Genomic DNA, 27,482 nt, shown 5'->3' with positions numbered 1-27,482 from the left:
ATCCATTTAGGTTTTCAATATTATTTTTTCAAAAAAATTTTTGAAAGACACATTTTACATCTTTTGATCCTTACAGAATAAAATAAAAATAACATAAAATAATTTACAACTCTTCTTGTTCGTTTCACATCAAAATTGGCATTGTTTGATCAGTAGAAGTATTTTAAAATATTTTTTGAAAAATTTATTTTTTAAAACGTTGGCGCCCTTTAAAAAGGACGCAGGACCATGAAGTGAAAAACTAAAAGTCCAGTTTTCCTCTATTAAATGTAAAGTTTCATCCAAAAAAAAATATTAAATGATTTGACATGATTTCATTCGGACTATGTATTAAAATATTTCAAATAATTTGTTCTATTGGCAAAAATTTTAATTTTTTTCGGTGTGAGAGTGAATTTTTCCAGTAAACGTTTAAAGTAAAATTCAAGTTTTCAAGAATAATTGGTAAGAAAAACTTTTATTTTAATTCAAATCCAATCAAATGAATCATTTAAAAGTTCCTTAAGAAACATTAAAATATTCAAAGCCGTTTTTTGAAAGGATCTTTTCATACACTGCATTACCTTAGTGTGGAGTGTATTTAGGGCTTGTGCTGATGTTTGTAGCACAATAAAGTATTTATATTTATCACATCATTAAGTATACAGACCAACTCAGAATCACTTTTTAACTCATAAACTTATGTATAACTGGAAGCGGACTTCTTCTAGGACATTACCATGTAAAAGTGACAGAATTCTTAGTTTTAAGTGAAATAAAGTAATACATCTAAAATACTAATCCAATAGGATTAAGCTAGTTAACTAATTTTGTATATAATGGCAAAATTTGTATTAATTTACCCAATTTTTGGGCGGTAGAACAGTCCATAAACAGTCGCGCAAAGAGAGTTAATTTTTAATTGAATACTTAAATATATACTAATTTAAATTTAGTCTCGCGATCAACCAGCTGAATGGATAGATGGACATATTAAATCAAATCAGAAAGTTAATCTGAACACTTTTCTTGAGGATTTTTACCCAAAATTTTTGGAATTATTAATATAAACTATTTTAAAAGCATTTGTTAATTTTATTAAACTTCATTAGTAATAGTTACTAGTTAAAAAAAATCATTTTTGTATTTTCCACACTGCAGAGCACCTTAAAAATTAACATCATCATCATATAGGTTGTTATTCTCATTCATTTACCTTTTTGTAAATGATTTCATTTTAGTTTAGCATAAATAAATTTATTGTTTGTAATATTTATTTACATGCATATAATTATTCATAAATTTTTAACCAAAAAAATAAGTAGTAGGTACTAGGAAAATAAAACTATGTACCACTAAAAACAAATTTATATAAAATTCATAGTGAAAAATTTTATACTATCATTTATCATGATTATTTAAAAAGTGTATATGTAAAACTTATAATATATTTACAAACATATCTCTCATGAAAATCTTTTTTACAATGAATTTTTCTAACATTTGCATTTTTTAGTTTTTCAACTAAAATAAATGAGAAAAAAGTATCCAAACAAATATGTATGTACGTATGTATCTATGTATGTATGTATTTACTCGCACAACTTAATCTTTAGATTTTTTTTATAATACTCTCATATAAATATTTTTTTTCGCAAACTATGGTACATATTTTACTTTTTGAAAATTATATAAAGTACTTACTCTTTTGTATGTACTTGTATGAAAAAAATGAAAATTTAAATAAATTTTTTTGAAGTAAAAGTTAAATTAAATTTCCTGTTTCAAATGCGAATTGATGTTTAGCAAACCCTCATTATTTTGTATATGTATATTACAGAGAGTGTTAAAAAATAGGTTAAAACTGTTGTCACTGAAAAATTGTGCACTTATTTTTAAGAAAATTTTATGCTGCATTATTCATAACAATTTATCAAAGGTTTATAGAACAAAATTCGTATGAAAATTTGTTTTATAAACCTTTGGTAAGTTGTTATAAATAAGTCTCATAGTCTTTAAAATTAATTAGTAGCCGTTGACATAGACTTAACACAAGAAATTTTCTACTAAACATATTACACTAGTTGAACCTGGTCAGGTTGCTGGCCATAATATTGGCCTATAAAGGTTTTCGTTTTAGCGATTTATATGTAATTAACTGAAAATTAAAACTTCGACGGCATGTAAAGGACAAATTTAAGGAAAAAATTACAGGAACACTTCTCACGATCCCCTAGAACATATATGTATTTGAAAGTTGTTTCCATCAGCTCATTAGTTTTTTATTTACATATATAAATTGGAAAATTAATTAAATTTCAATGAAAAAATTGTCTCACTAAGAATCAGATGGGAATTCAAATATTTGTCTATCAAAGTTTTGTCACTAGGTGTAGACCGCATATTCATACATTCACATATTATATAAAAACTATTCTGACATAAATACATACATATGTATTTAACTTTGATTACAGTAAATTAAGTCTGTATGTAAGTCAAGTATTTAGTAGTTGTGAAGTTGTAAATAACACAGAAGTTGTTATTTTATTTAATAGAGCCAGCTGTTTGCAGAGAGTCAATGTATCCTTTTTAGTCAATAACCTAACACTTTAGTTAACTTGAATCGATATAATTTTATATCATATCTTTATAATAAGGAGGAAGTTAGTTGATATTTTAGTCTCTCTAAATGGTCTATCGGAAAATCCATCGTTAATTAATTAGTTTGAAAGGAGAATACATTCATTAAATCCAAAGAAATGCACTCTAGCGGGCCTGTTGGGCGCTCCTTTACCCGTGCCTTAGGTGGGAATCGAACCCACGACCTTCTTTCTACCAGACACTAAACACTAATCTACCGGAGACCACACAGTCATCGTTACTTTAGAGAAAAGTTATAGCTTCGTGATGCGTTCTTAATTCGCCAAAAGGATAATTTACTTCCTCTTAGAATAAGCATATGTTAAACAACCTGGTCACATAGGAAATTCTTCGCTATTATCTATAATGTACAATCCCAGGTTTTCAATATCCTTTTAGAACTGTAGGGTATTTTACTGTTGTTGTTAAGTAAAGTGAAGTTAAGTTGTATATTTTCCTATCTTGTTATAAAGTTAGTTATAAAACTGACATTTCTCTTATAGTTATATTTCTTTTACAAATAAAAGCACTAAAATTTCTCTATTTTTATTTTATGTTTTTCTATACGCTTTCAATTTTATCTGTCAACTTTTCTTTTCAAAAAATTTGGACAACACAATGTCACTGTAGTTGACACTGATGCTCTTAAAGATGACCAAATAAACATACATTTATAACAGAAATTACGCTCTAGATTTGCGCAAGTTGTTAAAAGTTGTAAATGTCTGTGTAAGACATACATATGAACTAAAAATAACTTGTCCACAAATCCCAGGGCATATTAGCTATTACCAGTTAGTTTTTGTTATCAAAAATTAAGATTTCAAATAGCTGCTATAAACAGTGTATGTATTATGAAATAGTGAGACTGACCAAACAAATTTATTTCAGAAATTTTTATTTTATATTAGAGAGAATAACTTTTGATATCGAATAGATATTCTAAGCTTAAATTACTTTTAAGAACAATTAATACATAGTAACATCAGTTAGAATGTTAGGACCACTTAAAATAGCAGCTTTAGTTATTGCAAATTAATATAATAAAATTACTTATATTACTTAATACTTTACTCTTTAAGAGCTTTCTGTCAAACCAGTTTTATAATATTAACTAATTTTATAGCATATCACTCACTGTTTCCAATTCAATAAAAAAGGTGTATACTTTTAGGCGTTCCTTTCATGCTTATTTAAAATAGATATTTAAATATTTTTGTGACTCACCTAAAAAGAAAGAAATAAAAATAATATAAATTAGTTATTTCAAATGGGTAGATATGATTTTAAATATATGTATTTCTGTGCTAATGAATGGTGTGTTATATTTTATTTTAAAGAAATGAGTAATAATGATGTCATGCGGGTTATTATTTTTTTATTAAACTATAATTAAAGCAAACATTTTCAAATATTTTTGAAAATTTTGCTTTTAAACTGTCATTAAATTCATTCCTTGTAATTGTTATGTAAAGTATTCGTTTTCTCAAATTTAGTAAGTAAAAAACACTTTCATAATTTGCAAATATACTATAGCATAACCTTTACTTAATTAGATTTTTTCGTTTTAATTTTTTGTTCTTCCTGTTCTTTTCATTCATTAACTAATAATTGACTAAGTACTATTTAATACTTGAATCTAAATAAATTCCCCAATCTATTATTCGCTTACTCTCTTGAGATTAATTTTATTATAGCAAGGAAATTTAAGAAAAATAGCCCAATATATCTCGGATGTCCTCCATTTCTGTCTCAAACTAATGTTGAATTTTTTTTAACAAGGACCGGTTGTATAATTCAGTTGACTTTACAGAGATAACTATTATTTTCATTTCGAATACTAATGAAAAATCAAGTCTGGAAGTTAGTTAGTATATAAAAGAGTATACTGTTTAAAAGGCATACATAGAAGCCTCATAAAACTACGGGGTTCCTCTTAAAAGCATTCAAATCTACCCTTCAATTCATACTACAACTAAATTATAAAAAGAAGAAAATAAGAAAACGTCTTTGTATTTATAATGCGTTTAATTAGCGTCAAAATATGCTTATGATTTCCGTTTTATTTTCTTCTATTTCCTTTACTAAAGTAATTCCTTTTCCCTTTTACTTTACTGCCATCATTGTCGTTGTCTTCTAATATTTATAAAAACATTTATAAAGCGATTATAAAACCTCTTTTTTTATTCAAATTTTAGTTATTTTTTTCACATTTTGCATTATTTATTTATTTTGCATTATGCCCAACGGTCTTTAAAATACAGCAAAACAAAAGGAGTAATAAAAAAAAGAAAAAATATTTTTAATAAAAATAATGTATAAAAAAACCAAACCAAACACCATTTACATTACGAATAAATTTATTTCGAATAAAGAAAAAATATCAAAGAGAAAACCCTAATGCGAAGAAAAAAAAATTAAAAATCATTGTAAATATAAGTATATATACCTACAAAAGCATTAAATATCAGTTTAGGCGAAAAAAAGGGTTTAACAGCAATATTTACCGCCTATGTCTGCCGTCGAAAAAAAAAGACACAATCCCTTGGACAACAAAATATTTCTAATAAAGATTACAAAATTATGCTAAAAGTCTATTAAAGGTAAGAAAATTGAAATGGTTTTATAGATTTAAACTTCATTAAAAAGACATAACATTTTCAAAAGACAATAAAGTTCAAAGGGGGGAGTGTTTGCATTGAGGGTAGAAATTAAAAAGTCAAAAATATAAATTGAAATCATGTAATCTTATTAATGATAATGATATACTTAAAGATACATAAAATTAGTTTTATGAATGTCCTTTGAAAAGTACTGTAATTTATTAAATTATTAAAATGTCTATATAAAGTTAATTTAATTAAGGCAATGGTGACCATAACAACTTTTTTGTTTAACGATTTTAAAGGGTACTTGTATTTAAGTATATAGAATTAAAAATACATTAAAATAATGTGACTGTAATGTAAATAGTAATAAAATTAGTCTTACTTAGAGACTAATTACACTGTTTAACAAAATTATACTTTCTATATAATTGAAAAATAATTTTATGTTATGACATTAGTAAATTATTGAAAGATATCTTATAAATATTTATATTTTTATCTAACCTTTAAACCATGAACATACATATGTATATGGGTAGTAGGGTCAATTATAGACCGAATGTCGTAAAACTTGGTAGATAGATTTCGGTTCGTATTCCACTCGAGATAGTCATATTTAAATTGTTGTTGATTTTTTTAAGTCAGTAATAAGAGTTAAAGTCATTTTCTAAAGCGGACCTTATTTAGGGGGTAGAGTCAATTATGGACCGATCCTCATAAAATTTGGTAGAAATATTTTAGCTTGTAAGAAACATACTTCTGTATATAGAATTTCATAGCTATAGTCGCATTTTTAAGCCAGTAATTTGCGTTAAAGTCATTTTCTGAAGGGGGCCTTATATGGGGGGTAAGATCAATTATGGACCGATTCGGTAGAGAGGTTTTTGCTAATAAGAAACTTACTTATGTCGAATTTCGGCGCCAAATCTTTTTTTCAAGCCAGCGATAAGCGTTTAAGTCATTTTCTAAGGGGGACCTTATATTGGAAGTAGAGTCAATTGTGGACCCATCCTCATATAATTTGGTAGAGAGAAACTTGCTTATGTCGAATATAATCGCTATACTCTTATTATTAAGGTAGTAATGAGGGATGGGAGGTAGGATAAATTATGAACCGATCCTCATAAAGTTTGGTAGATAGATTTTTGATCGTGAGAATCTTATTTATATCAAATTTCAACGCTAAACTTGCATTTTTAAGCCAGTAATGGGCTTTAAAATATTTTTTTGGAGGGTAGGGTCATTTATGGACCGATCCTAATATAATTTGGTAGACAAAATTTTGATCATATGAAACTTATTTACGTTTAATTTTATCGCTATACTAGCATTTTTAAAACAGTTATGACTATTAAAACTTGTTTTCGGGAGGACACTTGTATGGGGGCTATGCGAAAATGTGGGCTATATAGGAAATATTTGTGGGAAATTTCAACTCTCTAGCTGTTTCCGTTCAGACTCTATCATGCTTTCAAGAGATATGGCTAAATTGTCTCAGAATTTAATAAGGACCCACATATATATATTTGTTGGTCTATGATAAATATTTCATCAGTATTTGTTAAAAATTTCAACTCTCTGGCTCTTTCCGTTCAGCCTTTATCGTGCTTTCAACAGATAGACAGACGGACATGGCTAGATCGTCTCAGAATTTAATAAGGACCCAGAATAAATATACTTTTGTGGGAATAATGGATAATAATTTCAGTTCAAACGCAACAAATACTTTAATTGAATATGAAATAGTGTAATTTAATCATGTCAAAAACCGATTTGGTTGGCCCTGTTTGCAGTGGTGGTATAAAGTTAATGTTCAATCAAACTTTGTAAATAAATTTAAGAGAGATTTACTTTTGAAAAATATTAAAGTATGTATACATACAAACATTTTTCTTATTCTTCAACTTTGTCTTTAATTTATGGCCAGAAACACTTGGCTTTTCTAGTTGCCATTATTTTTCACTTAACATTTTTTTCTTGTCTTCTTTTTTTAGAACATTGTTTCTATTCTCCTGAGTAAAATTTTATATTTAACAAGAAATTTGTTTAGTTCCCATTTAAAAGGGTGAGTAGCCAAGTAAACTAAATACAAATTGTTACAAGTTTACCTATTAAACTATAGACAATCTGAAAATTTTTAACAACATATTAAAAAAGGTTCATAACTTGTTTACATTGTAGGAAATATTTTTGTCTTTAAACATTTTTACAATTATTTGTTTAGTTAACTTGATTTTAAGTTTATAAAATTTCTTATATTTTTTTTACAAAAGTTTTTCATAAAGTTTATTAGAACTACATAGTGGTTGTTGTGTTTACTAAACAATATGTTCATTAATTATAAAAAGTTTTTAGTTTGGAGAAAAAGAAAAAAGTTATTTTTTTATATTTTAAAGATATTTGTTTACAAATTTAGAAACGTTAAGACTTCATTGAGGTTTTAAAGTTACTTAAGTTTTTGTTAAATCAAAAACTTTAAATTTTCGAAAGTTTCGCCATAATGAAAACTTAACAATGCAATTTTGTTGATAAGGTTGTTGATATGTGATCATTTTAAATAAATCATATAAAGCAAATTATATTTTAACCTTTAACTACGGAGATGTAGTTTAATGGACGTGTTAGTAATTTTTATCCATTTTTTTCCATTAAATAAATTATAAATTTTATTTAAGAAAAAAAAAAAACTTTGACAGAAAAAGAAAAGGTTAATATAATGATATAAAAGATGAACAAACTTTATTCGACTAATGTACATATATGGTTAAATATTTCTGAGTCGGCTACGTTATTTCCGTCCGTCCGTCCATCCGTCCGTCCGTCTGCCTATCTTGATGTCTGTCAGTCTGTCTGTCAGTCTGTCTGTCTGTCTGTCTGTCTGTCTGTCTGTCTGTCTGTCTGTCTGTCTGTCTGTCAGTCTGTCTGTCTGTCTGTCTGTCTGTCTGTCTGTCAGTCAGTCAGTCAGTCTGTCTGTCTGTCCGTCAGTCCATCTGTGTGTCCACTTTAACTATGTGCGCATGCTACAGTTCGCAACTTTTTTCTTAAAATTATTAAAATATTTCGCAATTAGGGAAAAATGCTTTATTATTAGAAAATTTTAATTTTTAATATACTCTCTAGTGTCGGCCATATGATACCTTACACTTGTTCTTACTTGTTTTCTAAGTAAATTTCACAGTATCCGTCTGTCTATTCGAGTAAATCTTGTAATTTTTTAAATAATTCAGATAAATTTTATATTCATTACCTAAGGAAAACCTAATTTCGGGGGTATCGATACGTTATACCGAAAGTTTTATTTAAGACTTCAATATTTTAAAATGTAATTCTTAGCATAGTAATCTTGCAATTATGTATAACACAATAAACGGACCATAATTAATCAGATCTTTAATTTGAATGGCATTTTATGAGATATTAAAAGATTAAATTATAATTTATAAAATAATTAAATAAATAAAAATTGCGGTAAAATGTTTGTTATAATTGCAAAACAATAATCCTCCTATCTCTAGTATACACTATGGAATATGTACTTAGATAAGCTTTTTTTCTCCAACTGTAACTAACCTTATATAGAAAAACAACAAATATTTATAACTGATTGTGTGTTAACAGTTGTTGTAATAAACATAAAAAGCTACAACACTTATTGATTAGATAAAACTAAAATACGATTATACTAAGTGAGAGTATTATATATACTCGGCTATGCCGAATTTTATATACCCACCATAAATCAATCAATTTTTATAATAGCAGTTATTTGGACAGTAGGGTCAATTGTAGAACAGTAGGGTCAATTGTGGATTAACACTCATACAATTCGGTATGTAGGTTAAGGTTCTTATAAAACATGTTTGTGTATAATTTTATAGCCATTCTGATATCTCAAAGACAGTTATGAGCGTTAAAACCGTTTTCTGAAGGGGACCAATCCTCCTATAAATCTAGATCAAATATGTCGAATTTCATTGCTGCGGTGATATTTTTAAGCCAGTAATAAACATCATTAATTATTGGAAGGTAAACCTGACCGTTCGTCATAGAAATGCGAAGGGAGATTTGGGTAGATATATAAATTGTTTATGACAGATTCTAGACTTTTTCTTTTTTGCATTACTCAACAGCTTTTTGTTGAAAATTTTATCCTTCTTCTTACTTACGTTCGGACCCTATCGTGTTTTCAGCAGATATAGGGACATGACTAAATAGTGTTAGAATCTAGTGAGTACCCAGAATATATAGATACTTCTAAGGGTCTTAGACCAATATTTCAATGTGTTACAAACACAATGATCAGTATACCTACCTCCCATATTCTTCGATAGAGGGTAGGTATATACTCAAATAATTTTGTACAACAATTGAAATTTCTAAGTGGCCCCATTTCCCCTCACAACCTTTTTTTTCTCAATCTAATTGCAACAAACCAATTCATTTACTCTCCCACCCTCAAACAATCACATACAAACATACACTCCCACATATTCACTTCACAAACTACATGTGTAACAAATGTCAAATATTTGACAAAATGACACTTCACTAACTTGAACTATACAGTAGCACTCACATTCGTATGAATTCACTTACCATCTAAAAATTTATCAATTTTACTCAATGGATTTAATGATAAATTAGTTAGAAATTTATTCATGTCAAACAATTGTAAATACTCGTAAAAATCAATTTACTGGATGAAATAAATAAGTTAAATTGATTGAAAAGAACGAAAAACAAAAATTTACTTGTACACGCACTGACAGTTAATAAACAGTGTGTGTATTTTTCAGAGGGGTAGAATAACAAGAAAAGAGAATTGTTATTTATTTATTTACTTTATTTTGTTTTGCTGATAACAATTCAATGAATATGAGTTTAAAAATCGTTTAAGAGTTTTTAATAAAAAAATGCTACTAATTTGTTAAATAGTCAACTGTTATCGGTATTTTTTTTAAGTAAATTGCTTAACCCATTGAGAGTGCAAATAAATGGTTTTTATTTACGTTTAGAGATATTTAGTTTTTTTGAAGCTACGACACAAGATTTTCATAGACCTACAGACGGACGGACATCATTGAAAAGAATCACTATGTGTTCTGTACCGATTTGTAAAGTTTAAGATGGGTGCCCAAAGTGCGACACAAAGGCACAATATACTCTCCCTAAAGAAATCACCCTAGTCATTCATTCAGTCTTTCCCTTGCATAGTTTTAGGGGTTGACAAGATCATTTTGAGGTAAGGTATAGTTGTAAAATTTGGATTAGGAACAATCAATTAGTTTCCTTAAATCATAAGAATTATAAAATCAATATACACCCATCTTTTTTGAGGGTAGGTACAATAACATTTACCAAAATCTACTTCAACAGTGTTAAATTACTACTAGCTGTTATAACAAAAAGAGCAAGTTTATTTTTTTCATAAGTAGAAAATAAGATGCCAGAAAAAATGCACAAAACACTGATAACCTTATAAGCTGCAACGTACATATATGTACAAACATACATATATTCGGCAAAAGCTGCATGTTTAAAAAAAGTGTTTTGTCTTTTGAAGTACTTTATCTACTTTGGTAACAAAATTTTGCTAACAAAGAACTTTCAACATTGAAACTTTTTTCATTTTACAACTACCTAACAAGTACATAGTGTTGTGTAAAATGTAAATTTATATAGATGTAAGTTCGTTGTTTACAACTAGTTAGTAGTGTAAAATACATGAAGAGAACATAAATTATACTTTATGTTCATATGAGTTTTACACGTTTGTATGTTTCAAATTGTTAGCTGCTGATTTTTAAGAGTTGTTTTTTGTTTGTTATATTTGTTTTACATTTTCAGGCTGAAACATATAGTTTGGTAGACATCATTTGAGTTCGTTTAAAGAGTGTATTTAGTTGCCAAAAATGAAAAAGGCGTATTTCAACATTTTTAGAAACTTATTGTCAAAAGTATCGATTTTATTCAACAATATAAAAACTATAAGTATCCTAACTTTTGCAGGACTTCTAAATTTTAATGTATTCCTATTTTAAAAATCGCATTTCTTGCACAACTTACAAAAATAACTGAATCAAAATTTATTCGTAAATTAATGAGTTCTTTTGTAAACAATAGTTAAAATTTTATTAATTATACCCTCTATAGTTGGGTTTTATATATTTGTGCAGACGTTTGTAACACCCAAAAATATGTCTGTCTGTCTGTCTGTCCGTCTGTCTGTCTGTCTGTCTGTCTGTCTGTTTGTTTGTCTGTCTGTCTGTTTGTTTGTCTGTCTGTTTGTCTGTCTGTTTGTCTGCCTGTCTTTCTGTCTGTATGATATTGTGCGCATGCAACAGGTCGCAATTTTCGCGATAATTTAACGGGACTTGGTGAGAAATGATTTGAAGGCGAATATTCACTTATAAAGACTAGTATCACGATGAAATTAACTTTAATGCAAACGTAATCCATTTACCAAAATGTATGAGAAAAACATACATCATTTAACATTGTGATGTTCTAGGTGAAGACCACATAATCCATTAGTGCATTACGTCAGTGTGATCCGAAACCAGCTCCTTTGCTAAAATTACGGGAGTTGCACATGATCCCCAACATGGCCACATATAATACCGATCTCTAGCCTGCATATTATATTCAAAAAAGTAAGCATGGTTCATGCCTGCATTACATGCGACTATCAAACAGATTAAATACTCCAATAATGTTTACAGTCGAGTAGTTTTGGGATTGCCTAAAAACCATGAAATTTCTGAAATATAGCGAAAAAATATTCTTAACAGTTGAAGTCTTATCGAATACATTTTTATTTTTTCTGATATCACTCACATGTACGATTATAGTACTTGTAAGAAATTTTGTAGCCCTAGGATACTTTTAGTTATTTAGGGCATTTTTTGGGGTGAAATACATTCATAATTTTATTGTTTAAAATATCTTGTTTGTAAAAATCTATTCTACACATGAAAACGGATATTAAATAGTAATCATGATGTACACCTGTTATGTAATAATATTCATTTGAACATACATGCATACTACAAGTTTATACCGCCCAAAGTGCTATTGTTTGTGTTAGTACATAAACATATTTAAAATAAAACAACTATGTTAACAAGTATGAACATACTGGCAGATTTATTAGGAATTAATTTATCCCTTTTAGAACTTTTATTAAAATCTCCCTATATTTTAGTCAATAGACCAGCCCAGCTTTATTTAAAATTAATGCATACTTTTTGACAGTAATTTGTCAAACTCTAAAATCATCTTATATTTTAGTCAATAGATGAGCCCCTAGCCTGTGATTACTAGTTCTGTCCAAGCACCCAGAGCCGCAAGGCTTACGCTCTTACAATCACTTAAATCCACACAAATACATTTACCACATAAGAGACAAAAGGTAATAATTTTAGACATCTGTTGAAAAAAATTTAAAAAGTGTTTTAATACAACACTCTGTTGTATTAAAATTGTGCTCAAAAAAGAAAATATTTATAAAATTTGCAAAAGTTGTTTTCAGTTTCATGGGAGTATGTATGTTTTTACATGTTTAACACAACACAAATTTACATATAAATTGACAAATTTATGAAAACAATTGTCGAAAAAATGTTTTTGTTAGAAATAAAATTTGTATTTTAATTTTGCCAAAAATGTTTGCGGTAAAATTTGAATTTTGAAGGAGTATGCATTAAAGATTTGTTAAGTATTTGGTGTTTTTCCTTTTAGTTAAATATTTAGAGAAAGAAAAATCCTCTAAGAGGTTCAGTTTATAATGAAGATCAGTTGGAAGCCATATCATATATAATATAGAAAATCATATTTTCGAAGAAATTATAGTCGGGCAAGGTCGACCATATAACACCCTACACCAGATACAAAAATAAAATGTGATTTACATAGTTTTCGTAGTAAATAATTTAAGTTGAATTGTACCTTGCCTTAAATTATACTTAAGCCATTTATTGTTGAACAAAATTGTGAACATTTAAGTCAAATTTTGAAGGGGGATTTGTATAGAGGCTATGGTCATTATAAAATATAATTATAAAATTCATGAGAGTCATCAAGGCTAGCATAGAACTTGCTTTTTGTCGAGATACGAGTATATTAAACATAATTATGAACTTTAAATCCCTATTCGTTGGGTTCAGTTGTATGGGGGCTAGGTGAAATGATGGACCGATGTTAACCATTTTCAATGATCTTCGTCTGCGGTACCATAGAAGATCATCTGCCAAACTTCATTGTATTATCTTCAAAATTGCGGTCTGTAGCTTGATTACAAGGTTTACAAGTCCTATTGGGGATTCAGTTGTATGGGGGCTAGGTGAGAAAATGGACCGATGTTAACCATTTTCAATAGACTTTTTGTCCGATACCATAGAAGATCATGTGTCAAATTTCAAAGAATTATCTTCAAAATTGCGACCTGTAGTTTGATTACAAGGGTTCTGTTGTATGGGGGCTAGGTGAAATAATGGGCTGATCTTAATCATATTCAATAGGTCCCTGGGACAATAGAATATCATGTGCCAAATTTCATTAAATTATCTTTAAAATTGCGACCTGTAGTTTGATTACATGGACGGACAGACAGACAGACAGACAGACAGACAGACAGACAGACAGACAGACAGACAGACAGACAGACAGACAGACAGACAGACAGACGGACGGACGAACAGACGGACATAGCTAAATCGACTTAGAAAATGATTCTAAGCCGATTGATATACTTTAAAGTGGGTATAGTACCAATATTATTGTGCGTTACAAACATCAGCACAAACCAAAATATACCCTCCCCACTAAAGTGGTGTAGGGTATAAACATGGAATATAAACTACAAAGTGATAAGAAATAAGAAATACATATGGGGATGTCAAGTGACCCTACTCAAAAAATTGATTTTGACGAAATTTTAGAAACAATTAAGAAATAGCTATCTAAACTCCTTTGGACAATTTCTGCTACGACAATAAAGTTTAGGAAAAAAGTTACACCCATTTAAATAAAACCCTTTATGATCAAAATTAAAATTTGTGTCTGGCCTACTATGCAATAGTACTAACCTTGGTGCAAATTTCATCCAAATCGAAAGACATCGATTTTAAAAGTTGGGTCACTTGACACGAAATTGCCCATATTTATATGTATATGTACATAAGCTCATACATATGTCTACATATACATATGTCCACATATACATATATAGCTGTAAATATCAAGATATTTATGTATTTATTCACACTTAATAATGTAATAACACAAATACACGATCTATGGCATGTATATTATGTAAAATACATAACTATAAAATATTTAATAGAACGATGTCAAATGCACCATAACTTTTACTACAATATGAAATATACGAAAAATAAGAGCTCGCCTCCACTTTACCAACACATTTTTATATACGTATACATATGTATGTATTTTGAAAGTTTGTAGAAAAATTTGAAAAAAATGTAAACCCTGGAATTTTTATGTGCTTTTTTCATCTTACCAGCTACAAAATATTTCATAATGGAATTCTTCTTAATATCAAACATTTTTTCACATTTCAGTGTACAAATTCATCAGCATATCAACTAAGGCAAGACGTTGCATGTATTATAAAATCAAGGTAGTGGCGGCTGGGGACTAACGTCAGCAGGCATGTGTAGAAAATGTATAATGCGACATATTTTCTAACTTTCTTTTGTTATTACTTAAATATGCATGTTCATATGAAAGATGCCATAAGTGATTTAAATATGTTGTCACCACAAAATGTTGCGAGGCTTTTTTACACTTTTTAACTATGTCAGTGCAGATGAAGAATAAGGAAATTGAGAAAAGCAATTCAGAATTTAAATGAAGAGGTATATCAAAATATTTCTAAATATATAAATATATTGGTAGATGACAATTTTATGTGTATAATTTAATTTTTAAATGAATTTTGTTGCTTTTAAAGCGTTGTTATTTTGTCAACTTTTTAAAAGTATATGTTAAGCTTTTGTAAGTTCTTCAATCTTAAGCCTTTTATAATATTTTTAAGAAATAATTTAGCATTTTAAAGACTTGTTTTTACGCAAAAGAATGTTTTGAAATATTTTTGTTGTGACCCTAAAAAAAAGAAAATAAATAAAAAAAAACTTTCCAACAACATCACCAGCATTGTTGGTCCGCATTTTAACTAATGAAATTTCCTTAATATATAATTTATATATGATGATGTTGTTGTTGTTTTAATAATTCATGTTACCCCATACCTTCTAGCAATTTTTCACTCATTTTCCTGCTATCTCTTGCTCTTTCTCTCTCTCTGTCTATCAGAAAAATAGTTTTTAGAATTTTGTCTTTATGTTCTGAAATGATTTGCATACTTGTATATTAGTATTCTAAAAACATTATTTTGTGTTTTGCTGCTACTGTTGTTTGCAGAGTTTCTTGTTTTTGTTGTTGTCGTTGGTTATGTTCGGTTGTATATTGTCGGAAATACTTGACATTGCTGCTGTTGCCTGTGTGGTTCAGGAAATTGCTTAAGTTTTTGTATATCATCTAAAAGACAACTGAGTTGTGCAAAATAACAAAATGGGAAAACAAAAGCAAAACCCAAAAGAACCAACAACAAAACTTAAAAGACATGACACTCAACCAAACCCAATAATAATGACAATAATAACAACAATGACAGCAAACGGTAGCAACACCAGCCGGAATACATTCATTCACAGCAAGGCTGGCTACAAAAACAATCGCTTTTTATAGAAAACTTTTACGGCATATTTCTCAAAAACCAGTAAATGTTGGAAAATATTTCTCATACTTTTGCAATGAAGAAAACATCCCAGTTCACATTGTCAGGCTACATCATTGTCAGCAGAGCGGGTGAGCTGAATATGGGGAAAATGTGTAGATTGGATGCTGGTTCTTACATACGTTTTAAAGAGTGATTACTTTTTGCTGAAAATATGTAAGTAATATAATACTTTTTGCTAATAAACTAAAATTATCCGCCGAACTTTGGCAATATAATACGCTTTGTAATAAATGTATTAAATTAATTAACAATCAAAAAATAGTCGCTATAGTCCTACGAAGTTAATAGTGCATTTACATTAATAAAAAATTCAATTTAAAAACTCCACGATTTAAATTAATTAATTCCTTTATAGCTCTGCACTCACAATAGTTTTAGTTATGTATTAAAATTCCTAGTTTCCTGTTTAGTGTTTTCTACATACATACATATATTGTTTTTGTGACAATGTCTGTGTGCGTGTTTATACAACTATTTTCAAGTTTTGTTGTTAGTTTTTTTCTTTCTATTATTTTCTGTTTTTGTCACCATCAACTATTTATCCAAGTCATCATCAACATTTTCATCACATTTTCTAGGAGTATTGTAAAATATTTAGTTTTTTTTTTGTTCTTCTTGGATTATTTCTAATATTTGTCGTAGTAGTTGTCGTCGTTGTTGGTTTTTTTTATTGTTGGCAATGATTTTGCTTTACAGTTATCTCCCGCTTTCCATACTTTTTCTTATAGTATATTTGTGTGCACCCTATTACTGATAGCAGTAGTTGTAGTTAAACATTTTAATTTCATAATTAATATGTTAAAAAGGAAATCATGTTAGATGTCGAGGAAGTGTTCTTCTTTGACTTTCTTAGCTCTTTGAGTTATGTTTTTAAACTTTTTAATTTCCATAGATTTTTCATATGGAATCTGGTATGTAGTCAAAATCAGAAGGTGTTTAAGTTGATCGTCTTAAAATCATTTTCTGTGTCGATTTAATCCGTCCATCTGTCCTTCATCCGTCCACGCTCCCATACAAAGCCCACAATGTCCACAGTTCACTTAAAAAGACTATCGTTGCGAAGAAATTCATTTTATGTGAACATAAATCCATCCGACAATTTAATGAGGATCGGTCAATATTTTCCTCCCGCCAGCCCCCATAAGAAGAGTCTTTCCTAAAATTAGTTTTTCATCAATACATATAACGGAGGCAGGGTACAATTCAACATAAATGCTTCATTATGAATGATAAACCACATAGTTGTTTTTATTTAATGAGCTTTAACCTTTAATATCTACAACATATAAATGATTTATATACCCAGCAGTTCGACAAAGTGGCAATGCCTCTGCAAAAGACAGCGATTTCCATAACGTCTAACCAGCTGGTTGTCTCTAATTCGGATGTACTCTTTGTAAACGAAGGTGAAGATACTCCGTACTGTAGTGGCCCCTTTTTAAGCGAGAGAGTGAAAACGAAATAAACAAAATTAAGCTTTTTGTCAGTCTCTTTGTAATCAATGGGGGGTTGACTTCCTCGTAGGACAAGCACATGTTAAAATAACTAGACACCTGGGCAGTCGGTTCCTAGGGGTAACCCTAAGTGGTAGGTTAAATAGGTAGTTTGGGATTGTCTAACCGAACTGTTGAAGTAGTGCCTCTTCAATTTCATCCCTTATCAAAGTATCACTCTCTGGCCTATAGTACAATGTCCGTCTATCCGGAATTTCCGATGGGGTCACAGGTCAATATTATGAATATAATTAGAAAAAAAAATAGTCGACATATTCCACAAAATCAGAAAATATTTCCACTAAATTTAATTGAAATCTGACTACGACTTCAACTAGCTCTAATATAAACAATTTATTTTCAATATTATGTAAACCATAGTGTTTTTCTTACTCTTTTGAAAATTCAAAAAATTGTTACAAAATATTTAAAGATAAAGTTAAATTTTAATAAAATTTGGTGGAAATATTACTCTAAATATGTATATTATGTCCACCATTTTTTTCTAATTCTGATCGTAAATAGGCAGACATTGCACTATGGGTCATGGAGCAAGTTTGATGGACTAAAGATTTACATTTTTAAGTCTGATAACAATTAAATATATTTAAAATTCTAAATATATTAGGGTGATTTATTCAACAAGATCTACAACCCGCACTTGGTCACATGTTGAGTAATTTTTTGCTGCCACACAGTGTTATTATTCCCACTCCTTTTTGAGTTTATTTCAATGACTAAACATTATGTTCTCTACTGTCTTCTGTTGACGTTGGCAATGTCATTGAAGTTTTTTTTGTTGTTTAGTATTTAAAAGTTGTATTTGTCATAAGGGTTTTTTTTCATTTAAACTGCATTGTTTTTCTCATAAAGTTGTTCAAAACTGTTTTTTTTTTTATTTTTCATTTTATTATTAAATTTTTGTGTTAAATCATGGGATAATCTTTGCAAAGTAATATGATTTATATGGTGTTTTAAAAAGTTATAATTTTTTTGTTTGCAAGTAAATGTCATTAGATAATAATAAAAAAAATTGTAAATTAAGTGGTAGAAAAATATATATTTTTTAAATATAATTTAAAAGTTTTAGAGAAACGGATAAACAAAATTTTTTTAAATTGAATTACAAAATGTTAAGTTATTTATACATAAAGTAAATAAGAATATTTTACATAGTATAGACATTAGAGTGATACCGAAATGCATGTATTTAGCTGTTACCTAATATTATAGGTCCTTATGAAATTCTGAGGCGATTAACCATGTCTTTATGTCTGTCCATTGTAAAGTAATGGACGAAATACAAAACTTTCCAACTTCTTCTTTATTAAGGTAAGTGGTGTGTTTAAAATTATTTTAAACATAATTTTTAACTTTCCTCTAAAATTTATTTTTTTTCATAATATACAATATTTACTTATATATAGTATAATTTAAGGCTATGTAGCTCATTAAATTTCATAGCATATATTTTGGCTCATTTTTAAGCAAAATTTTTAATTAAAATCAAACATAGTTAATCTCTTTTATCTTTATAAAACATTTAAGGTATTTTATTTAATAACAACGAAAAAATCTACAATATCAGCATGAATAAGTTTAAATTCAAGGTATACTGTACGTGTATTACATAAACTTGTGCATACTTTTAGGCATTCATCCATATAACAAGATTTAACTTGGTACGAATAAGCAAATAAACAATATTTTTTAACTAACCCCCATTTTTTAGACCACTTACTCAAAAATATATATATGTATGTATATTTGTATATGGACAAATGCTGTTTTAGAATTTGTAGTGTTTTTTAGACAAATATTTTGTGTACTTTAATTTTATGGTTTGTTAACAACAATTGAAATTAATATGCCAACTTTCTGTCGAACGAAGTGTTAGTGTTAGTAAAAGTTTACTGTGTAATTGGCTACCTCTTTCCTAAAATGTTGTTGGAAATTTACTGTAAAATATTGTTAGCTTTTTGTATTAGCATATCAAAAGACCCAAAAACCAGAAGTATAGTTTTTTTTTTAATTTTTTTATTTAGTTTCGTTTTTTGTAGTATTTTGTTGCAGTTTAGTTTTGCGTTTTTGATGAGGGTGATTTACCAACTTTATTTTGGATGACAGATAACCAAATATAATGGTTTGTATACCAAGACCATAAATGAACAAAGTAATCAGAGTTGTTTTTCAAATTAGCAATGTTGAAAATAAACACTGAAATTGTTTTAAAAATGGAAATTTTAATTTAATTTACTTTAACTGTATTAAATATAAAATTAAAAATATTTAATTTTATATATTTTAAAATTATGACTTAAAAAAGGTATGATGTAAATCAAATAGTTTGTATGTTTTAAGCTGAATTAAAGTATTCCAGGTCTCTTAAACATTTTTCTTTTTTACCGATTTTAGCCAATATCAATCGGAAGAATCTGTTGCAATAATTTTATTCTAAGACCGGTTGCTCAATAGACACACTGACAGATTAGCAAGTAAGTTGCTTACACTCGGAATAGAAAAACTATTATTCCTCTCAAACTCTTACTGTTGAGTTTAAATTATTATCTACATGTTTTACAATTTAAAACAGCATCCTAAACACTCGACCAATTATTTAATGTCACAGGTATTTTATTTCTAAAATTACACTATTTTTTTTTAATAATACGAATATTTCATGCAGAAATATATTATTGCCTTACAGTTATGCAAGGAATTTTTAATGAAACCTGCTAGCATTAATTATTAAATTATATTACAATTTATTAATAATCTACCACAAATTGATGTGTAAATTAAATAATAATAAAATTATTTTAACATATATATTTATCATGTACATATTTATATTCACACAATTGCTCTAGTAGTTGAAGGATCATGCATCTACCCACACACACAGGACTTAATAATAATTTTAATTAATTTCTCTTGCACTCAAAAGTATGCAACAAAAATTATTAATAATAATAATACTTTTTTCTTTTATATAAGTGTATATGTGTGTGTGTGTGAAAAAGAGCAACAGAAAATATTTTATCCACAAAAATATGTAATTCATTAAAAATGTAATTTCCTGTAATGTAGAACCCAGAGAACGTTGATAATGAAGATGTTAATGAATTTCATTTACAAAAAAACATTAAATTAAGAAATTCTTCTCTTAGATGAAATGTTTATATAATATTGTGTACTTATGTATGTGCAGCTGTATTGGCATGTTATTCAAATCTTTTTTCTATTTAAATTAGTATAGCTTTGTAAAATATTTTTTTTTTAAATCTATCCTAGTGTCGTCGGTAGTTTAGAAGTCTGTTAGACAGAAGGTTGTCTTTTTGATTTTCACCAGGGATACTGGTTAAAGAGCACACAAGAGGAGCGGTGAAGGCCTATGTTTATTTATTTGGATTTGTTTTAACTAAATCAGGCGTTGAAAATTTATATTTTGAAATAGTACTAACTTATAACAAATAAAGTACTTTTTAGGGTTTTAGGTACTAAAATAATTTTCAGATTATATACTTGATTATAGACTAGACTATAGACTAGACTATAGACTAGACTATAGACTAGACTATAGACTAGACTATAGACTAGACTATAGACTAGACTATAGACTAGAATATAGACTAGACTATAGACTAGACTATAGACTAGACTATAGACTAGACTATAGACTAGACTATAGACTAGACTATAGACTAGACTATAGACTAGACTATAGACTAGACTATAGACTAGACTATAGACTAGACTATAGACTAGACTATAGACTAGACTATAGACTAGACTATAGACTAGACTATAGACTAGAATATAGACTAGAATATAGACTAGACTATAGACTAGACTATAGACTAGACTATAGACTAGACTATAGACTAGACTATAGACTAGACTATAGACTAGACTATAGACTAGACTATAGACTAGACTATAGACTAGACTATAGACTAGACTATAGACTAGACTATAGACTAGACTATAGACTAGACTATAGACTAGACTATAGACTAGACTATAGACTAGACTATAGACTAGACTATAGACTAGACTATAGACTAGACTATAGACTAGACTATAGACTAGACTATAGACTAGACTATAGACTAGACTATAGACTAGACTATAGACTAGACTATAGACTAGACTATAGACTAGACTATGACTAGACTATAGACTAGACTATAGACTAGACTATAGACTAGACTATAGACTAGACTATAGACTAGACTATAGACTAGACTATAGACTAGACTATAGACTAGACTATAGACTAGACTATAGACTAGACTATAGACTAGACTATATACTAGACTATAGACTAGACTATAGACTAGACTATAGACTAGACTATAGACTAGACTATAGACTAGACTATAGACTAGACTATAGACTAGACTATAGACTAGACTATAGACTAGACTATAGACTAGACTATAGACTAGACTATAGACTAGACTATAGACTAGACTATAGACTAGACTATAGACTAGACTATAGACTAGACTATAGACTAGACTATAGACTAGACTATAGACTAGACTATAGACTAGACTATAGACTAGACTATAGACTAGACTATAGACTAGACTATAGACTAGACTATAGACTAGACTATAGACTAGACTATAGACTAGACTATAGACTAGACTATAGACTAGACTATAGACTAGACTATAGACTAGACTATAGACTAGACTATAGACTAGACTATAGACTAGACTATAGACTAGACTATAGACTAGACTATAGACTAGACTATAGACTAGACTATAGACTAGACTATAGACTAGACTATAGACTAGACTATAGACTAGACTATAGACTAGACTATAGACTAGACTATAGACTAGACTATAGACTAGACTATAGACTAGACTATAGACTAGACTATAGACTAGACTATAGACTAGACTATAGACTAGACTATAGACTAGACTATAGACTAGACTATAGACTAGACTATAGACTAGACTATAGACTAGACTATAGACTAGACTATAGACTAGACTATAGACTAGACTATAGACTAGACTATAGACTAGACTATAGACTAGACTATAGACTAGCCTATAGACTAGACTACAGACTAGACTATAGACTAGACTAAAGCCTAAACTATAGACTAGACTATAGACTAGACTAGACTATAGACTAGACTATAGACTAGACTAGACTATAGACTAGACTATAGACTAGACTATAGACTAGACTATAGACTAGACTATAGACTAGACTATAGACTAGACTATAGACTAGACTATAGACTAGACTATAGACTAGACTATAGACTAGACTATAGACTAGACTATAGACTAGACTATAGACTAGACTATAGACTAGACTATAGACTAGACTATAGACTAGACTATAGACTAGACTATAGACTAGACTATAGACTAGACTATATTTATGGTGACTTTTAATACCTTAGTCATGACGGTAAGGATACGCTCTTTGCAAATTTTCGTTTTGTTTAACTGTATAAAATTCCTGGACTACATATTATTGTTTAGCTCTTAAACTTCCATAAAATGTATGAAATTTCAATGTAATTAAAAGTAGTAAATTTTTATTAAACGAGAATGTCCACGGTTTATAAACATTTTGGTTACCACAATGTATTCTATTTTATATTTTAATTGCAGAATAACTCATTTATAAAATTTAAATATAAATTCTCACGCATTCAGACTACCCAGCAAACATATATATTAGCATTTGCCATTTTAAAAAGGAAATAAATATATATTTTTCTGTAAAAATATTTTTCAACAAATTATTATTTGATACAAATTAATTGAAACCATAATTGTGTTTATGTTTGCTGGGTATACCTGCAACATTTCTATCGTTGTTAAGTGAAATAAATGCTGCAGCATTTATTTTTTTAATTTGATTAAATAGAAGTAAAATAAAAAGTAGATTTTTTTCCAGTTTGCATGTATTACATGACAATGATGATTATTGTTGACAGTTTTTATTATTTTTTTGTCTTTCCTTCCCCGTTTATAAAGAAACAACAAACACAAGACACCTTTGTGTTACGAAGTTGGAGGTAATGATGTAGCTGTTTGTGATTCTATGTTGCAAGGATACAAAAGTTGTTTATAATGACAACAATAGAGCTAAACATCAGCTATGCTATTAAGTAACAATAGAAAATGTAAAAAATGAGATGAAAATCATTTAAACAAATTTGCTCATTAAGTACATTTCTTTAGTATATATATTTTTTGTCATACCTTTTCTCCTTTCACTGGTGCCTGCTTTATTTGCATGTCATTTTTAAACAAAAATTATAATTTTGTAAACATTGTGGGTGTATGTTTGAGTACTTGAGTTCCTCTGATGCTTGATTCTTTTTTTTGAAATAAAATTTTAATGTCATTGAGGTAGTTGAGATTTATTTTTGTGCTTACATATTATGTTATGCTGTTTGTTTAAAGTATTATTAAATGACAATGTAAATTTTTTTGCATTAAATAATGCTTGCTTTTTAATTTGTATACTTCATGTTCAAACAAATGTCATATTAAATGAAATTCTGACAATTATATGAAATGTAGACAAGTTATAAATTCAAATTTTGCTTCAAATGTCGTTATTAATATGTGTAACATATGAAATTGATGTGTAATTTTTTTTTTTTTTTTTTTTGGTAAACACATTATTTTTAAAAATGTTTTTTTTTGATGGGTAATTATTTTAAATTTTATTAAAATTGTATACATATACTTATGTCAATAGGTTATTTGTTTTAAAAGTTTATACATTTTTATAAAACTCAAATAATAAAAATAATAACCTGCGATAGTCTGTTTTTTAAATAAAGTGTCTAATTAAGCATCATGGAAAGTCTAGTGCTTAAGTTGAAAGATTTTCAGAAAGAGTTTACATATGGAAGGGTTAAGATATGGACCGATCCTAAGGCAATAGTTATAGTGTTAGATATATAGAATATCATCGTAATAATAATTAAAAATGTTTAAGGACATTTTATAAAGTTGAGGTGATATTTTATAGAGATTTACTAGGTTAACTAGGACTGACAGGCAGACAGATGGACGGATATTGCTTAATAAAGACAAAAAAATTATCTTGAACCGTTTGGTATACTTTAAGGTGTGTTTAGAATCAATGATTATTATAGAGATTTACTAGGTTAACTAGGACTGACAGGCAGACAGAGGGACGGATATTGCTTAATAAAGTCAAAAAAATTATTTTGAACCGTTTGGTATACTTTAAGGTTATAAACACACCTTAAAGTATACCAAACCCATAATATCTTCCCCACTATAGTGCTGTAGTGTATAAGAAGAAGTGCCATCATGGGCCAATCTTTATATAATTTGTTAGATACATACATATATTAATGTTGATGTGAAACTTATTTTCAGCAACTTTTTCAAAAGAAATGACCTATATTACTACGAGTTTTATGATCATTAGATTTGATCTTGTAAAAAAACGTCCTATAAGAGGGTGCTCATAACTAAAATATTGTCCATAATACCCTATACTACCACAGTGCGTTTGTGTTGCTGTTTGTAATGCACAAACATGTTGGCCCTACATCCCACTTAAAGTATACCGATCGATTAAGAAACAATCTGACAATTCTGAGTCGATTAAGACGTGTCTGTCCGTAAATGACACTGGCGATTTTTGTAACGAAATGTCCTCATTGGACCCTAGTCCCCATACAAACTGTTCTTTATTTATATTTATGGGCAATTTCATGTCAAGTGGCACAACTAAAAAAATCGATTTAGATGAAATTTGCACTATGGTTAGTACTATTGGATAGTAGGTCAGACACAAATTTTCAGCTCTATCGGTCAAGAACAGCCGGACTTAGAGGGTGTCAAAGTTGGTCATTTTGGTCATACAGAATTTTATACAAATGAGTGTAACTTTTCACCTATAGGTCCTAGCAAAAATTGTCAAAAGGAGTTCAGATATAGGGGAGAGACTTGTGAAAGCTAAAGTCATTTTTGGAAACGGGCTTAATATACATACATAATTAATATGATTTCTTTTTGCAAACCAGAAACAAGACTATCTTCTCATTACTGTTCAATCCGTTCACTTATAATAAGAATGTTAAAATATTCGTAAAAAATCAACTGGGCAATAATTGTAAATAAAAAAATAAATAAATAAATGTTGTTTCCCATTTTATAGTAAGGAATACAATATTTATTTGTCTTAAAACTACCACACTACATATACTGTAAATGTGTTAGTATGACAACTGTATATTTATCCTGCAATAAGTATCCTTTAAAATACTCATATGATTGCAAAAGGAATGTACTAGTATATATTCATATACATATGTACATACATATGTACATATGTATGTATATGGGTGTGTAAAAATGTAAGCGGATTTACAGTAGCTGTATTCGTAGCAAATTAATATTACATTTTTAAAAGCAAAATGCTGTTTGTTTGTCTGACTGTCCACTCACTCATTCATCGCCCAGCATGATTTTATAAGTTTTATATGTATAATGCCATTTCTTCTCATGTATGTACTTCCATATGATACTATACTTAGTATACGTTTTCTTACTTCCCGTTTGTCTTGTTATATACAGTATGTTGTATGTGTGGAAAAGTGCTTTTTTATTTAATTTTAACTTATGTGTTTTATTTTTTTCCCATAGCCAACCATATTATCATTGGTATTTGTGGTAATTTCAATTTGGTTGTTTGTTATTTTCTTTTTGTCTTGTATTTATTTTTCACTTGGCTTTATGTCCTTATGTTGTTTTTGTTTCTTTAAAAAAAAATAACAGTACTAAAAGGGGATATAGTAACTTATTATTATGCGTCTGTCTGTTAACATTTTATACTGTCTGCGTATCTGTGTATCTTTTAGTTTGTTACTAACAAGTATGAATTTGACCTCATGTGGTGTGAATTCTCATTGTATACCCCTCTCTGTGTCCATTTTATCGTTTACAAATAATCATTAGTTGACTTTGTTTCATATTCTCTTTTACATTATTTGTTTATTTATTCTTGTTCGTAATTTAAATTTATTGTCAATAACGGTTTTTTTATTTGGTTTTAGTTTTTTATTTGAAATACAATTCAAAGGGTTTGTTTGTTGTTAATTTATTTGTAATATTGTAAATTACTTTTAATTGTGCAATAAAATTTCATATTATTTAAATTGTCACAAAAGGTTTAAGTTAAAAAGATTTAAGTAATTTGTTTTTTGTTATTGTCTCCAATAGGGTATTTTAAAAGATTTTATTGGTTCGAATTAAATTATATCAAGAGTTATTAGGGATTTTAGATTGCTTGTAATTTATGTTTGAAGTTTTTGTCATCAAGTTGTTTAAAATCTTTAAACTGTTTACTAATTGATTTTAGAGAGAGTCGAGTTCCAAGTTAAGCAAATAAGATGAATATTACAACATATAAACCATTACATTTTTTACTTTTTCAACTACGAATATAACCGAATTTTGTTATTTACGAAGAAAATTATATAAGCCCGTTTAAAATCCAAAACCTCACTCATAAAATGCATTTTCTAAAATTTAAAAAAAATATAAATGTGAATGTTTTCTATCCGAGTTTTCGATTGAATAATGTTGTATTATGATAGAAATCGATAACCGTTTGCGAATTTTGCGAAAATATATATTGAAAATTTCGTGTCAAGTGACCCAACTGACAAAATCGGTTTGGATGAAATTTGCACCAAGGTTAGTACATTGAGAAATATGTCGAGAGTGTAGCGGCTACGAACTCATTCACACTGTTTGAATCAGCTCTAGTAAGACCAATGCGGGTAGTCCACACAAGAATACTGTATGAGGTAGGTCTAACAGGTATTGAGGGAAGTACGGATGGTATTCTTATCATTTGGTTGCGATCTTGGACTTCGGAGTAACACTTTCA

At 28.6% G+C, this 27,482-nt stretch overlaps 1 protein-coding gene across 10 annotated transcripts in view; it reads right to left on the bottom strand.

Moving 5' to 3' along the window:
- Positions 1-27,482, bottom strand: part of LOC119604659 (complexin) — a 328,553-nt gene that overhangs the window by 49,189 nt on the left and 251,882 nt on the right. The window contains exon 1 of one of the 10 annotated variants that reach the window (XM_037957418.1): positions 9,828-9,906. The exons of the other annotated variants lie outside the window; for them this stretch is intronic. Coding sequence (XP_037813346.1) covers positions 9,828-9,891 — 64 coding nt within the window. The 5' untranslated portion in view covers positions 9,892-9,906. Of the gene's footprint in view, positions 1-9,827; positions 9,907-27,482 lie in introns of those variants that run through there. 10 annotated transcript variants of the gene reach the window in all.

This window comes from Lucilia sericata, unplaced genomic scaffold (genome assembly GCF_015586225.1).
Source record: "Lucilia sericata isolate MDLA Ls3-8-SP2 unplaced genomic scaffold, ASM1558622v1 Contig000416F_arrow, whole genome shotgun sequence".
NCBI classification, from domain to species: domain Eukaryota; kingdom Metazoa; phylum Arthropoda; class Insecta; order Diptera; family Calliphoridae; genus Lucilia; species Lucilia sericata.
The sequence above is the reverse complement of the archived record's forward strand: the minus strand, read 5'-3'. Positions and strand labels throughout refer to the sequence as shown.